The sequence below is a fragment of the Podarcis gaigeae genome (assembly GCF_964106915.1).
Source record: "Podarcis gaigeae genome assembly, chromosome: 2".
Lineage (NCBI taxonomy): Eukaryota > Metazoa > Chordata > Lepidosauria > Squamata > Lacertidae > Podarcis > Podarcis gaigeae.
Window position 1 is genome coordinate 126,185,791 of NC_139679.1, and position 16,240 is coordinate 126,202,030.

The window sequence follows — 16,240 nt, forward strand, 5'->3', positions numbered from 1 at the left end:
ATTATAACATACTGGTAAAAAAAAATTTTATATATAAAAAACAACAACCAAGCAGGCTGAGTTTTAGCGCACATGAAAAACTCAGAACTTATGCATTTCACCACCTCCACTACCAGCCACCCCTTTGGATTGGCTTCTGCATCCAGGTGCCTATTCTGTACAGTTAAGTGTTAGTGCGGTTGTTGGAACCCAGTGGGATTGGGATTGGGAAGAGGTTGCCAGCCCTGAAGAGCCTTCAGCGCTTGCCTCAAGTCTGACTTGCACAATTATTACACAAAGACCCCAAGATGTGTGGAGTATTCTGCTCACAAGGTTGCACTTTCGTTTTTACTGCTTCACACTTGGCTACTTGTGCAGATCTCTTCCACTGCAAACCATCTGTTCATTGAACCTCTTGGAACTCAGCATTTAAGGGGTTGATTCTGTATATAAATCTGCAAAGGAACAATGGGATTAAGGTTCCCCAAATACATTTTGGGGAATAAATTCACACTTTTGAGAATGGCAAAAACAAGCATCCGTGACAATATTATTATTATTATTATTATTATTATTATTATTATTATTATTATTATTTATTATTATTATTTATTATTATTATTATTTGTACCCCGCCCACTCTGGGCGTCTTCCAACAGAGATGAAAAATACACTAAAATGTCACATATTAAAAACTTCCCTGAACAGGGCTGCCTTCAGATGTCTTCTGAATGTCAGGTAGTTGTTTATCGCTTTGACATCTGATGGGAGGGCATTCCACAGGGCGGGCGCCACTACCGAGAAGGCCCTCTGCCTGGTTCCCTGTAACTTGGCCTCTCGCAGTGAGGGAACCGCCAGAAGGCCCTCGGAACTGGACCTCAGTGTCCGGGCAGAACGATGGGGGAGGAGACGCTCCTTCAGATATACTGGACCGAGGCCATTTAGGGCTTTAAAGGTCAGCACCAACACTTTGAATTGTGCTCGGAAACGTACTGGGAGCCAATGTAGGTCTTTCAAGACCGGTGTTATATGGGACTTCCGGAGGCGGCGCGAAACAGCAATGGCGGTCCTCTTCGCGCTCTGAAGAGGGGCTCCGCAGGAAAGGGTCGTTCGCTGCGGCATAGCGGCGACCCATCCAGAAAAACCACGAGCAGAGCGAGCTCGTGGCCGTGGGACTCGGCAGGCGCCAGAAGCCCCCCCAGAAACGAAGAAGGGACCTCGTAAGGGGCTCCGGAACGTGAAAGGGGGAGCGGCGCTGTGAGTTCATCGCTCTTTCTGCGGGAAGCAAAGCCGCGCGGCTGCTGCTGATGAGCGCCGACCTTTCTTCTTGGAACATTAGATCTGCAACCACAACCCGTGAGTAAGGGGACCTAAAATTAGCGGGACTAAAATACTTTAATTTGGCTGAAAACGGGAGATGTAACCAGGAAGTCCGTCTCCCCACCGTGCTTAAGAGATCAAAGTAAAGTTTTAAAAAGCGGGAAGCGCTGTGAAAGAACTATAAAGTTTGGATTTCGTGCAGATGGTAGAACTATCGGTTGAGACTAAAGGAGTTAATTGTGGAGTTTTTTTTGCTGATTTTCTGACTGGACTTTGCTTCTTCCTTTGGGATCTATAAGTAACAGAAGAAGCCAATCTGAGGTCTGCCAGTGTAAAGAAGAGCTGTCAAACTGCTAAATTGTGGATACTATTCTTAATGTTGAAAGTGTTACATATTAAGGCTACAATATCGAAGATATAGAGAAACTGTTTCTTGCACCACTTCTGAGACATTGTTTTAAGTTGGGAAAAGCTCAATGCTAAAAAGAAACTAAAAGACTGCTTGGAACCTCAGTTGTTTCACTTTGGATTGTTGTTCCTTTGTGGATTGTTGGGCTTGCAAGGAAGGGAAAATTCTTTCCTTTGGTTGAACTTTATTACTCCCCCTAGAGGATTTCGGATTTATAATTCCTTGGGAACTACATTTTGTTTTGACTCTCTGTTGCCTGGTTGTTTACATTCTGGAACTGTCTCTCTCATGGGAACATTTACAGTTTGACCTTGAGATACAGAAGGGATTGGAATGAGCGAGGCAGCGAAAACAAGTTTGGCTAAAACAAAGGCAAAACAATTGGTACAAACAACTTTGACTTCCCAACCACGCAGATCATCGGTCCCAACTGTTCTAGAAACACCAAAAGAGGTGGATGAGCTGACACCTACAGGGGATATGGCTTCAGGAGGGTCTGAAAAAGTTTTGAATCAGATTCTAGAACAACTGGCAATTCTAAATAAAAAGGCGGATGAACACTCGACTAAAATTGATCAAGCCACATCCTCAATAAATAAATTGTCTGACCAGGTGGCACAACATACACAAGCAATTGGGAACCTTCAAGAAGCAACAGTAGAGAACCACAAACTGGCTGAGGAAGCCAAACAAAAAGCAGAGGAAGCCAACTTGAAAGTTGAGGCATTAAAGGTGGAGGTGAAGCCGTTACACAAACAGATAAATGACCAGCAGGCCTACTGGTCGATGACTGAACTGAGAAATAGGGAAAGCAATCTGAGACTTAGAGCTATTCCAGAACTAGAACAGGAGGATTTGATCGGCTACTTGACATCAGAAATTTCAAAGTTCTGGGGTATTGAAGAGGATAAAGATTTTAAAATTGTGACTGCTTTCAGATTGGGAAGAGTGACGAGGAAGGATAAACCTAGAGACTGTCTGATTGTTTTAAGATCTAAGCAAGAGAGAGATAAAATATTAGGCCTCCACTTTGGAAAATCGCTTGTCATTCAGGGCAACAGAGCTGAAATTTATAGAGACATACCTAAACAGCTTTTGGATCTTAGAGGGACTTACACGGAACTTGTAAAATTACTGAGAGGCAACTCAATTCCCTACAGGTGGGAGTTCCCTCAAGGACTATCTTTTAATTTTAAAGGAAAGAAAGTTAAAATCAGATCAGCAGAAGACCAACAAAAGTTTCTGAACGATTACGAAGAGGACCTACAGAAAGGGACAACAGGAGCCTGGCCACCACCATTACCTACACCTGTACCAGTACCTATACCCTCGGGACAAGAGGACCAAAAGAAAGGGACGCCACCACAGGACAAATAGTTTGATCCAGGATGTCTCTGCAGTTGCTTAGTTGGAACATAAATGGTGGAAATTCCCCAGAGAAAAGAAGAAGAATTTTTCATATATTGAAGAAAGAACAATTGGATATTATTTGCTTGCAGGAAACACACGTGACCAGGCTCCATAGAAAAGTTTTGATTAATAAAAGATTAGGCCAAGAATTTATTTCATCGGACAAAGTTAAGAAAAGAGGAGTGGTGATCTATGCAAAGGAGAGCCTGTCACCAAAATTTTTATTTAAAGATGAGCAAGGAAGAATTTTGGCTATTGAAATACAGACTCAAGGAGAAAAATTTTGTTATTAGGAATTTATGCACCGAATGAGGGAAAATCAGAATTTTACAAGAAACTGCATGAGACAATCCTGGACTATTTAGACTACACTAACATCATTTTGATGGGAGATATGAACGGAGTGGTCTCCACAAATATGGACAAGTCACAAGGTCAAAGCTTATCAAAAGACGGCAGACTACCCAAAACTTTTTTTGAACTAACTGACAATATGGACTTAATTGATATCTACACAACGTTTTCAGCTGAATTTGGGGGAACCAACTGATGCATCCATTGTGTTGAGCTGTTTCAATTTCTTTTGTTTGATTTGCTCATGGCAAACAGCTGAAAGTCTGTAAATCTTCATAATACACCTGATTTGCAATGGGGGTTGAATAATTTGAATGCAACTGTATGTGTTTTATGTTTTTTTTAATCTGGTGCTGGTCTACTGTAAGAGAATGTGTGCCCCTAATTTCTACAGTTGTATGTATGGTTGTAGCTGCTACTACCTTATGTTGGACCAAGCAAGGAAAGCTTCAAATTCGACCTATGCTAAAATTTATCACTTGCCCGATAATAAATGTTGGAAATGTAAAGAAACTGAAGGTACATTCTTTCACCTTTGGTGGACGTGCCCAAGGATTAAGGCCTTCTGGGAAATGATCTATAATGAAATGAAAAAGGTATTTAAATATACTTTCCTGAAGAAACCAGAGGCCTTTCTCCTGGGCATAGTCGGCCAATTGGTGCCAAAGAAGGACAGAACTTTCTTTTTGTACGCTACAGCAGCAGCAAGAATACTCATCGCAAAGCATTAGAAGACACAAGACCTACCCACCCTGGAAGAATGGCAGATGCAAGTAATCGATTACATGGAAATGACGGAAATGACTGGCAGAATTCGAGACCAGGGAGAAGAGTTGGTGGAAGAAGATTGGAGGAAATTTAAAATCTATTTACAGAAACATTGTAAAATTTTTGAATGTTGATGACATTGAAATGAAATGAAGGGGTTCTAGTAATAAGGCAAAAGATTACGTAAGAGAGGATTGATATTTGATGAAAGTTTGAAGTTAAAATATGTGAGGAAAAATAACTATGGAAAAACCAATAGGATACGAATTTGCTGAACCAATTTTTAAGTGGAATACAAAAAAGGGAGGCGTGAGGCGTGAGGTCTATGATTTCGATCGGATCATAAATCCATCATTGGTTATGTTGAAAAAGTGGTGTGGTGACAGGCAGAAATCTGAGTCGCAGTCAATCAAACATACCTTTCATACCTGTGTTCACTGTGACACTTGCTCCCTGAGTCAAGTCAAATGCACCCTTTTGTCTTGCCTGGGATCTCAGATCATGGCCTTAGAGGAAGATTCCTGTGGATTATGGCTGCCCCCAGTAGAATCTCTGAGCCCTCTCCTGTTACCCACTCCCCCTCTGATCTGAATAAGCTCAGAATGATGAAAATCAATGACACCTAGAGGAATAGGCGCAGAGAAAATCTAGGGATTACATTTGATGCAACTAGGTTGCAAGGTTGGAATTCACAATATCGCTGGAACCCAGCGGGCATCCTCTGCTGTGAAACTTGGCTGAGCCCCGTTTGAAGAAGCAACGCTTTGAGAGGTGCAGTACCTGCGTAGCCCTTTCCTTTTTTAGGGGGCGCTGCTTCACAACTGTCAGCAGCCGAGCGCTTCTCATTGGCTAAACGGTCGTAGCGGCTGTCAGAACGGAAGCTTCCGATTGGTCCACGGTTTGGGTGCTGTTGAAATGGTGACTCCTGATTGGCTGGGCTTTTCTAAGGTGTGTGGGGCGGAGGTCTTGAATGGATGTGGTTTTATTTCACGTTATCCCCACCCTTTGAAGGGAAGACAAAAGGGGAAACGGCGGGGAAACAGGATTCGTTGTCTGATCTTTGTGAATTCCGGCGAAGAGTCCTCCTCGGTAACATGGCCTTCCCGATTTCCTTTCGTGCAATATAAGGGGGAGGGGGTTGCCCACCCGCCCCTTTGTGAAATCTCCCGTCTCTCGAGGGGCTCCTTTTGCCCCCCCCCCCCAATTGTGCAGAAACTTCCAATACTTCAGGTTCTTTTTGGAACGCGCCCACCCCGGGAGGTAAGGTTGCAGAGCAGTGAAACTCCAGTAAGCTCCACTTCCGAGAGACGCAAGGAGTTTTGGAGCAAGCCCTGGTCCTTCTGCTGTGTGGAGCCCTATAAGCCTCCTGCCCCTTCCCCCAAGTCTGACCCTGACGACACCCCCACCCGGAAGTCATACAGTGGTACCTCGGGTTACATACGCTTCAGGTTACAGACTCCGCTAACCCAGAAATAGTACCTCGGGTTAAGAACTTTGCTTCAGGATGAGAACAGAAATTGCACCACGGCAGCAGGAGGCCCCATTAGCTAAAGTGGTGCTTCAGGTTAAGAACAGTTTCAGGTTAAGAACGGAGCTCTGGAACGAATTAAGTACTTAACCCGAGGTACCACTGTACTTGGAATCCCACCAAACTGAAATCCAGAAGAAACGTTGCTCTTTGTTTAGTGACAGCCTGCAATCCTATTATCTGCGTTTGCGAATGTGCGTGCCCCTCGGCGTCCCTTCCCAGAATCTGATCCTGGGCACGTGGGGTAGAATCTTGAGGAGGAAAGGAGCCAAATCAGGTCCTTTGTCAAGTTCCATAGCTTTGGCTGGCCAGTTAAGGACTGCCATTCACAAGTCTAAATGGGTGGACCGTTTCCCACCTCAGGCGGCTTGTTTGTCTGTCAGTCTGTTTTTACCCCCCCTTTCCCCCGACTCAAGGCTTCTTCATACCCTCTAACATTTATCCAGTGGAACAGTAACAACAGCAACAAACAAAGGTCCGTTGAAACTGGAATACATTTGCCTCAAGCAGTAACATTTGCAGTAAACTGTTACAATAATCTGTGGGGAATATTCGTTGAACACAAGGTAACATGTAAAAGAATATGAAGTAACACACATGCCTGCAACTATGTTTCAACACCTCAAACACTCCAAATAAAGTCCTTTATTAGTCACACTGCATTGAATGAGTGGCTATTGAGAGGAAAAAGGGCAGCTGTTTACCAGCTCCATCTGGTACGCAGGATGAGACCCTACCTGCCCACAGACTGTCTCATCAGAGTGGTGCATGCTCTGGTTATCTCCCGCTTGGACTACTGCAATGCTCTCTACGTGGGGCTACCTTTGAAGGTGACTTGGAGGTTATTTCTTGCTTGGATTACTGCAATGCGCTCTACGTGGGGCTACCTTTGAAGGTGACCCGGAAACTGCAATTAATCCAAAATGCAGCAGCTAGACTATAGTGACTGAGAGCGGCTGCCAGGACCATATATCACCCATCTTGAAAGACCTACATTGGCTCCCAGTACGTTTCTGAGCACAATTCAAAGTGTTTAAAGCCCTAAACGGTCTCAGTCCAGTATACCTGAAGGAGCGTCTCCACCCCCATCATTCTGCCCGGACACTGAGGTCCAGCTCCGAGGGCCTTCTGGTGGTTCCCTCATTGCAAGAAGCCAAGTTACAGGGAACCAGGCAGAGGGCCTTCTTAGTAGTGGCACCTGCCCTGTGGAACACCCTCCCACCAGATGTCAAAGAGAACAACAACTACCAGACTTTTAGAAGACATCTGAAGGCAGCCCTGTTTAGGGAAGCTTTTAATGTTTAACAGACCACTGTATTTTAATACTTTGTTGGAAGCCGCCCAGAGTGGCTGGGGAGACCCAGCCAGATGGGTGGGGTATAAATAATAAATTATTATTATTAAATTTTTATATCACCAGAAAGCAGCAAATTCTCCCCTACCGGTTGCAGGGCATGTCCAGCTCATGATGGACGTCTGGCCAGTCTGACTGGGCCACATCCTGGCCTTGACGGACCTAAAATACGGCACACCCCTGTCCTCCCCTGGCAGAATACCTCCATTCATCTCCACTGGATTTGGAGGGGTCTCTCTGCGCATGCTCTCTCTCCGCCCCCCATCACTCTACCCCCAGGAAGAGCTGGTGATTGATGCATTTCTGAAGGAGGGGGCTGCCAGCCTTGACCTTGCTGTTGTCTTCTGGGAGGGCTAAGTGGCTGGGGACTTTCCTGAACCTCAACCAGAGCCAATCACAGGCTCTGAGGCTGCCTGATCATCAGTTGCTGGGCAGGGAAGATCCAGCTGTTGCCAAACCCAACACTTCTTGTTCTCCTCTCTGACTCTGTCCCTGGCTGCTGATGGCAACAAGGAATCTTTCTCTAGGCTAGGGAAAGGGGAGAGAAAAGAAGGAAAAGCCAGCTTACCCCCACCCCATTGCCCCTCCTCACCCCTTGCATAGAATCAGTCCTCCTTTGTGGGATCAGCCCACCTGCTGTGGAGCCCTCACCCCCCTCCCTGTGTCTCTCCTGGAGGACCAGCCTTTTCAGGGATGAAATTGGGGAGAGGCTGCTCTGCTCATCCCACGGAAACCACCAAACCTCACTTAAAAGCCCCTGGGATAACTTTAGACTTTTGGCACTTACTCTCCTTCTTCTAATGGTCACATGTCTTGCTTCACTTACTTTCAAATTAGGCAAATCGGCCCTTTCACATTCACAGGACCTTCGGCTCTGTCTGCTGAGGGGGGCCCTGGCCTCCTGCCCCACAGCCTTGCCCTGGCAGCTCCCCTGGCCCCCCTCCCCACACAATACTTGGCTGAAGGTTCTCCTTTGCTTCTGCCTTGAGATCCAGGAGAATGTTTGCTCTTTTGCTGAAAGAGGATTTGCAAAAAGGATCCTATTTTCCCTTCTAAAGAAACCGTGACAGCTGCAAGGTATAATATTGCAGAGCAGGCTGGGCCTTGTCTGTCCGTCCCTGTGATGTCCCTGCAGAAGCCTTGGCCCCAGATGGGACGCCTCTCCCAAACTCCTCTCTGGGGGGTCATGTCCCTCCTGGAGCCTCTTGCCAGGGGGAGGAAGAGCTGGAAGACGACTCTTTCGACTTGCATTCATTTCTGGAAGGAGGCATTTCTGCAAGGCACAGAATGGGGAGAGGAGGGGAAACAGCAGATCAAGACCCCCGAAAGCAGTGACTCCTTCCCTGGGGGTGCAGGGACATGTTCTGGTCTTCCACTGGTGGGTCGCAGCCTGATCCCATGGGGGCTGAAACTGGAGCCCTGAGACCTCGCAGATATAAAGATGGAGAACTGCATGTTTGGGTCGAAAAAGGGTCTGGGGTCTGGAGAGGTTGAAGAGACCTGTCTCTGCCCCACACCCGACTCATGAAGGAGGTCTGGCCAGCCTGACTGGGCCACATCCTGGCCTTGGTTGACCTGAAACACAGCCCCACCCTCTCCTGTGGGTTGTGCCCCATAGCCTTGAGGACTTGGAGGGGTCTCTGCCCCTTCTCCCCTCTTCCTCCTCCCTCCTGCCTTAGGAACAGATGACCCACTTTGCTCTCCTGATGCAAGAGGGAGGGGGCTGCTCTCCAAGGAAATCTCCCCCCACCTTGAGCCAAGGGGCCCCTATTCCTCTAGCAGAGGATGCTATGGGGCTTGCCCAGCCCCACTCCATTCAGCTCAGCCATTCCCAAGGGGGTCCTTCACTAAAACGGCAATTCCTCTTAAGCCATTGCTGCTGGGCTGAAGGGGGGGCTGTTCTGTGGGGGGGGCTGGAAGCTACTTCTCTGTGAGGAGGTTTTGCTGCGTTCCCTGTTGACCTCCGTCTCCTGGATCGTGGCCAGCTTCCCTCTTTCATTTCCCTGAATGCTGAGCTGTGCTCCAGGCCTCCATGTGGGGGGAAGCGAAACTCCCCCTAGCGCCTTTCTGCAGCGTCTCCTCTGCTGCCAGAAACAAGGGGGCAGAAGGAGGGAGAGGTGGGGGAGGGAGACACGTGCTATGGGCCCAGAAGTCCTGCTTCTGTCACCAGGGAGTAGGCTGCCTGGATCCTGCCCCTCCTGTCCAGGGACCCCCTTTGCCCCCCTCCTCTTGGTCTGTTTCTTCCACCAAGAGGCCTCCTTCCCAGCCTCAGGCAGGAGCTGCATGGACACGCAAATTACACTGGCACTGCCTGCAAGGAGAAATCTAGCACAGCAGGGAGAAAGGCTGCAGGCCAAGCCGTTGCCCCCGTTTCCTGCTTGCAGGGAGGTTATTCTGCTTCTCCTTCACATTGGGGAGAGGGCAGCAAAAACATGAAGCTGCAGCTACAGAGGAGCAGTCCTTTCTCCCTTTCTCCCATGGGAGCCATCGTGGAATATACGGTAGATCTGAGGTTTACACCCTCAGTGCCTCTGGGGGTCCACAAAACCCACATTTCTCATACCCAGTTTGTCCCCTGGCAGCCCATCCCTGAGCATCTTGTATTCCGAAGGGATTTTGACCCTTTTCCTCCTCTCTCTCTCTCTCTCTCTCTCTCCAGGGTCCAAGGTCCTTCTCTGTGGAAGTGACTCCTCCACTCTTGAACTGAGCCTTTGCCCTCAGGTGTTGCTGCTCTTTTGTGCCCCCACCAGGAACTGGGCCAATGTGCAAATCCAGTTAGGGGACTGGAAGCTCATGTACAGATAACCTGCGACCGTGGGCGTAGCCATGATTATTTTTCGGGGGGGCAGGCCTTTTGTTAGGAGGCAGAACCTCAGTTTGCTTTGTATTTCAATTGATTTTTATTGATTGGGGGCTGCTGCCCACCCCCACCCCCCACGGCTGTGCCCATTCTTACACCCTATTTGTTTGGTCCTTTTTTGAAGCATTTTTTCCTTCAGATAAACGAGGTGCAAAGGTGGGGGGCCCCTGAGTGCTGGGATAAAATTGCCTCCTTCCTCTTTGAAGCAAAATGCAAAATGTAGAGGGTGGCACAAGCTCACAGCTTGCAAACATTGGTGTTGTTGTTGGAGTCTACCATTTGCAGTTTTGCCTTTAAGCCCCAAAACAGAAATTAGAGTGTTGGATTTCACGTTTTACATGGGATGATTATTGACAGTGGGGAGAAGAGAGCCTTTTAACTCCCCCCTCCCCCCGTAATTCTTTGAAGCGGATCTGAAAGCCAGAGATGCTCCAATTATGACTTGTTTAAAAAGTTCCTTTTTCGAGGGAACCCGAATGTCACAATCTCCACTTCTGCGCTGAAGCACAAAACAGGGTTGGGGGAGGGGTAAAGCCGAGTTGCTATTGCTGCTGATGCTGCTTTGGGGGGGGGGGTCTATTGTGTTGTCCTTCTGGGGACTTTCCTGGAGGGGAGGCTTGATGGGAGACAATCACAGGTCCGGATGCTGACTGGTCATCAGTTGCTGGGCAGGAAACGCGTTGCTCTTGCCAAACCCCTTCGAGTGCAGCACTGGCTGGTCTCTGACTGTGTCCTGGGCTGCTGAAGGGGAGAAGGAGCCTTTGATAGGCAAGAGGGAGGACGGAGGAGGAAGACAGTCTGCAAAGATCAGGCCACCCGCACCCCACTTTCTCCCTCACCCTTTCCCTCTGGATCAGCCCTTCTCCAACTTCTGACTTTTGGGGATCAGCCCTCCTGCTGTGGAGGCCCCTGTTCACTTGCACCAGACCAGACTTATCCCAGATTTGAGAAATGTTGCAATACTGAAGGATCACTGCTCAGGGGCCCCTTCTAGCTCACTTGGGGTCTCTTGGCCATGCTAGACTCTTACTCCCCCTTACTGGTAGCATGTGTTCCTTCAGCTGCTTCCAGATGTGGAGAGTCAGCCCTGCAGCCTTGAGGGGCCTCCTGCTCCTTCTGCCGACTGGGGCTCTGGCCTTCTGCCCCCAGGTCTTGCCCTGGCGGCACTCCTGCCCTGCCCCTCTGCCAAACTCTGCCTTTGTCTTGCTGCATTAATTGGCTCACCACCACCCCACCCCCCAATTTGGATCCCACCCATTTGAGATCCAGAAGAAGGTATGAGATTGCACAGGAAGCTGGGCCTTGTCTGTTGGCCTCTGTGATGTTCCTTCCTTCTCAAGGCTTGACGCCAGGAAGGACGCCTCTCCCAAATCCCACTTGGTGGTGTCATTTACCTTCTGGGGACTCTTGCAAGGGGGCGGGGGAGAGAAAGAGCTGAACAACTCCTCCAACTTGCATTAATTTACCAGAAAAGAGTGAAGTTTTAAGGCATGATCCAGGCAACACAGCCAAATCATGATGGAGGTCTGGCTTGGCTGACTGAGTCGCATCCTGGCCTTGCAAGTCCCCCTCTCCAATGTGCGTTGTTCCCCCTGGCAGAAGACATGTAGTCATGCACACTGCATTTGGAGGGGGTCTCTGCACATTTCCTCCCTCTTCCCCCCATCACTCACTCCAGTCTCAGGAAGAGCAGGTGCTTTGATCTGGTGAGGCATTTTAGGACTGGGGGGTGGGCTGTTCTGTTTCTCTGTTTCCCAGAGTGGGAATCCATGGGTCCTGTGGGATAATGGTTTGGGGCATCACACAACCTACAGCAGGCCCTGAGGATCAGAAGAGTTGGGTTATCAGACTGATAATGGTCCCTCTGCTCCAGCTGGCTTCCGTGGTCTTCTTTTATCTACCAGAATTTGGCCCTAAAGACACGAGGGGTCAATTTAGACATTCTGGTTGCAGTGCTACCGATTTCCTCAACGGTTCACCTTTTTGCTTTGAAATAATAAATATATTCAGAGCTTATAAGCAGAGAAAACAGCACTAGAAACAAATCAACAAACTGTAAGATTTATTCATTGCTTTTGAAATATGGGAGCATGTATGAAAAACAGCAATTGGGCTGCACAGAAGCCATTGGGAAAGTTTTGCAGAAGAAGAAGAGATATTTTCCTCTACACAGATACAACTCTGCTTTATGTGGACGAGAAAGGTGTTTGGGGTCTCTTAGCAGCTAAACGTCCCCAACAAGCTGGATGAATCCTCTTTGGGATTAAGGAAACACCTGAGGCGTGTATTCCTGCAGTGCAATGCACGTAACTGAGTAAGGCTCTCTCCAAAAACTGGAGAGGGAGGTGAATGGTTTTGGGTAAGTGGGGTGGAGATAGGAATTAGTATGCCTGACACTCTGTTGGCAGGGGGTCTCCTTGAGCCATGCAGATGCAAGGGGGGCAAAGGAGGAAAACCCCACAGAAAACTATCCTGACTCAACCATGGAGTTTGTGGGAGGATCTGCAGCCAAACCACAAACCTCTCTGTCAGAGATGATTTAGGTGAGATTCCTGCAATGCAGGGGGCTGGACTAGATGACCCTTAGGGTCCCTTCCAACTCTACAATTCTATGATTCAATAAAATGCACAGTTACTAGACAGACAAAAGCAAAGGCACCAGGGAGTTTCAGAACCTGCATAGAGGGAGCTGTAAATGTTGAACCATGGCAAGACATTAATGTGAGTAAAACATGTACTTTACCAATTTAATTAAACACTCCTAGAGCAATTTCTTTGCTAAGAGGGAAACATAAAAGGGAGAAAAGTACTGTAAGTCTAGCTAAGCATCTTTGGCTATCATAATTGTTCTCAAAAGCTAAACATATTATCAGAAAAGCTTCTGAGGATAATCTGCACACGGAGGAAGCAACTCCTTCCAGCTGATTTGTAGCAGAAGAGACTCTTGGCAAAGGAGCTGAGCTGAGAGGGTTTAAGGAAGAGGCTGTCAGGAAAGGAATCCCCCATTATCTGAAAAGGAAGGAGAAGGGAGATGGTGAGCTGGGAGTATGGAGGCTGAGCACCTTCTGGGCAGGATGAGGCCCACCCCACCCCTTTGCTGTGTATTTTGGCTTCCCTTGTATTTGTCTCTGAGCCCATGAAGGGAAACGGGTTCGACTCACATGAAGCCCCTGCGATCGTTCATCCTCATGGCCTTGAAGAAAAGGATGGTGCCAGCGATGATGCCCAGGATGCCAAAGGCCAAGCCCAGGGCACACAGCACGTTCTCCATCGTCTCCGGGATGGGAGAGGGCGCCTTGGAAACTGGGATGGAGAGAGAGAGGACAGGGCTAAGGGGGGACTCTGTTTCTCTGTGTGTGTTCAGCGGAAGAAAGAACCCAGGAGTCCTGACACACCTGTCCCACAGCCCTTAATGCTCACATTTAAGTTAAAGTGAAAGAAACTAACTCAAGAGGAATAAATTATTCAAAACTGCAAGTATACTTCACTTGCATAAATTACTCTGATCTTCAGAACTTGTTTCTTATAAGCCATGAATCTGGGTTTCTGAGTTCAAGTCCCAGAGAAAAGGCCCAATCCTGCCCGGTGCTTACCCCAGATCTTCTCCATCTTTCCCTCTGGGATGCCCCAGTGTTCCACCTGGCAGACGTAGATGTCTCCCTGCTGAGGGACGAAGGGGAGGTAGGAGAACTTGCGGAAAGTGTTGTCCACACTGGGGTAGAAGTCTGTCTCCTCCACGCCCTCGGAGACCACCTCGTTGTTCTTCAGCCAGGTGACGTTCAGCACTGGGGGGGAGAACCTGTCCACAAAGCAGATGAGGACGTTGGGGTCCCCCAGTTCCACGGCATTTTCCGGGTACACAGTGGCCGAAGGAGCAACTGAGGAAGGAGATGGAGAAAGAAAGGGGATTAAAACCCATTTGAAGCAGTCTAGAAATGGAAAGCATAGCAATTAGCTGCTGTGGGTATTTCTGCCCCGGGTGTTCAGGTTTGGGAATGCCTCTGAGCTTGTACAGAGTGCAGTGCTGCCCCTCCCATCAGGTTTCCCTCCCCTTTTAGCCTGTCTCCGTCAGCCAAGGACTGGCTCCCTGGAGCAGAGTTCCCTCTGGGGAGGCAGAAAGGGGTCCTGAAGGGTCTTCCGGGTCAGAAGCCAAGAGACCACCCCCTGCTTGCCCCCCAGCTCTCTCCCCTGCCCCCCTCGCGTGTCCTACCGTTCAGGGCACGGGTGCGGTTGCTTCGCTTCATGAGCACCTCCATGTTGTTCTTCATGACGGCGATGTTGGCCAGGGCGCCCTGCACCTCGAAGCTGGTGAAGCGCTGGAAGTCCGGCAGCCTCCAGACGTTCTGCTTCTTCTCCCAGTCCACGTGCAAGATCTCCTCGTTGTCAAACTCCAGCAGGAACTCCCCGGACTTCTTCTCCGAAGGGAAGCTCTCCTGGAAGAAGTCCAGCTCCACCAGGGTGTCCTCCACTGCAGGGGTGGGAGAGAGAGAGAGGGAGGCTTTAGGACCCCGCAGCAGGATGAGGGAGAACCTGCCGCATTGCTAGGAATGGGGCCACCACCAGGAAGGCTCTCTAAGAAGACCGGGGGGGGGGGCTTCATCTGCTCCCAAACACACACACATGTCAGTTTTAAAATCCCCTCATTTCCAAGCCCCAAAAGGTGCACTTGAATGTGGGTGACTGGAGTTGGAATAACCATTTAAGAGAACCATCCATGTCTCCGTGTGCCTAGATCTCCACTTTGTTCCTCTCTCATTTCCTCTCTCAACCGTGGATCATCCACCGTCACCATTTGTGACTTATGCCTCGAATTAAAACTTTGGGCATGCTTTTAATAGAGATAAATCTGCTGGACACGCAGACGGAGCCATTGGCCATGCGCCTCTTTCCTTTCCTAAACCGACTTCCTTGTGGAGTTCACTCACTCACTCAGACTAAATCGCGTCTTCTCGGGAGTGAGGTCCCTTTGCGTCCGGCTGGGTTCCCTGCCAGGCAAGTGGCGATATGGGGGGGGGGGGGTAGCCGAAGAGAGCAGGTTCTGGCCCCTTTTGTGCCAGGAGAGAGACCACTCTGTCTTCGGGGGCAATGGGGGCTGATCCCTTTTGGGGGCGACCACTGGGGGCTTCCGGACCAGGCAGGTCTCTGTGGCAGCCGAGCCCACAGAGAGGAATAATAATTCTTATTTTATTTCCCTTTCCCTCCTTGTAACAGGAAAGGCTAGGGGCACAGACTCCGATCTTTTAAGCTAGGTGTGTGTAGGGGGGGAGTGCTGTTCCCCCCCCCCCCGTTTTCCCCTCTCATTTTTTTAAAAAACCTGGATCACCTTCCCTGAGGAACCAAATTCTCCTTGCCCGTCACCCCCCATTCCACGCACCTCCCAGCACTCTTTCCTGGGGGGGGGCGTCCACTTTCCTTCCCCCCCCATCCCTCCGCATTCCCGGGTGTAGCTTCTGCACCTGTCGTGGGGAGGGGGCTTCTCCTCCCTTAGCCCAAGAGACCCACCAGCAACGCCCAGGGGCGCAATCTTTCTCCCCCCTCCCCAGGCATCTCCCCCTCCCTCCTTCTGCGCCCCCGACCTTTCAGGGCTCCGGCCCCCCTTGGCGGGGCGAGGAGGAGGGTCGCCCAGAGGCAGCAAAGGGCTCTTCTTCCTCCTCCTCCTCCTCTTCCTCCTCCCCTGGGCTCCATCTCTGCAGCTCTTCCTGGGCCGAGGCGGGCGAGGGGCGACTCAAGCCCAAGTGTCCCTTGCCCCTTCCTCCTGGATGCTCGCCCTCCAAGTGGCTGTGGGGCGGGGGCGGCCAGGGGGCGGCTTGGGCGGAGCAGAAAAGTCCCTGCCCGCTCGGCCAATGAGAAAGCGCCCTGGCGATGACCAGCCTGTCTCCAGGTAAACCAGCCCCAGGCAGGAGCCTCAGCCAGAGACGGAGCGAAAAGGGCAGCTGATATTTTGGGGGTGGGGGGCTGGATCTCCCCAAGAGGGGAGGGGTCTCCTCCAGGGAAGCTGCCAGAGTAAAGTTTTCGATGGAACTGACAGATTCCTGTTAAGCTTTATAACCCCCAAAGGTTTTCCGGGCGGCTTTCGGGAAGATATTGAGTCACACGCATCGCAGCGATGGAGACCTCAGAAGCAGCCGAGAAGGCGAAGAGGAACTTGCAGGTCGAGCGAGAGCCGAGAGAGCCCTGATAATGCTCTTTCCAGGAGTTCCCTGCCTGGCGACCGATGACGCTGCCTGGGCTCGGAGGCGGATTGGACGCTCGCGGGGC

General features: G+C 49.8%; 2 protein-coding genes and 1 long non-coding RNA gene across 3 annotated transcripts in view; 1 reads left to right on the top strand and 2 right to left on the bottom strand.

Moving 5' to 3' along the window:
• Positions 1-16,240, bottom strand: part of LOC310838151 — an 83,717-nt gene that overhangs the window by 62,175 nt on the left and 5,302 nt on the right. The gene's annotated exons all lie outside the window — the stretch shown is intronic.
• LOC310838004 (uncharacterized protein) overlaps positions 1-16,240 on the top strand; it is a gene marked incomplete at its 5' end in the record, with an annotated part of 117,012 nt that overhangs the window by 12,882 nt on the left and 87,890 nt on the right. The window lies entirely within an intron of this gene.
• On the bottom strand, positions 12,028-15,810 carry LOC310837948 (HLA class II histocompatibility antigen, DR alpha chain-like). Its single transcript, XM_083725208.1, has 5 exons — positions 15,559-15,810; positions 14,193-14,450; positions 13,576-13,860; positions 13,144-13,285; positions 12,028-12,991 (listed from the first exon to the last, which is right to left on the bottom strand). Exons 1-5 carry the CDS (start codon positions 15,665-15,667, stop codon positions 12,988-12,990), a joined length of 798 nt encoding a protein of 265 aa, XP_083581334.1. The 5' UTR covers positions 15,668-15,810; the 3' UTR covers positions 12,028-12,987.

Excerpts from the sequence above, each read along its gene's own strand:
- LOC310837948 (XM_083725208.1), bottom strand. The coding sequence starts at position 15,667 with ATGGAGCCCAGGGGAGGAGGAAGAGGAGGAGGAGGAGGAAGAAGAGCC. Across the intron at positions 13,861-14,192 it reads CCGCACCCGTGCCCTGAACG|TTGCTCCTTCGGCCACTGTG; the intron begins GTAGGACACGCG and ends CTCCTTCCTCAG. Across the intron at positions 13,286-13,575 it reads AAAGATGGAGAAGATCTGGG|TTTCCAAGGCGCCCTCTCCC; the intron begins GTAAGCACCGGG and ends TCTCCATCCCAG.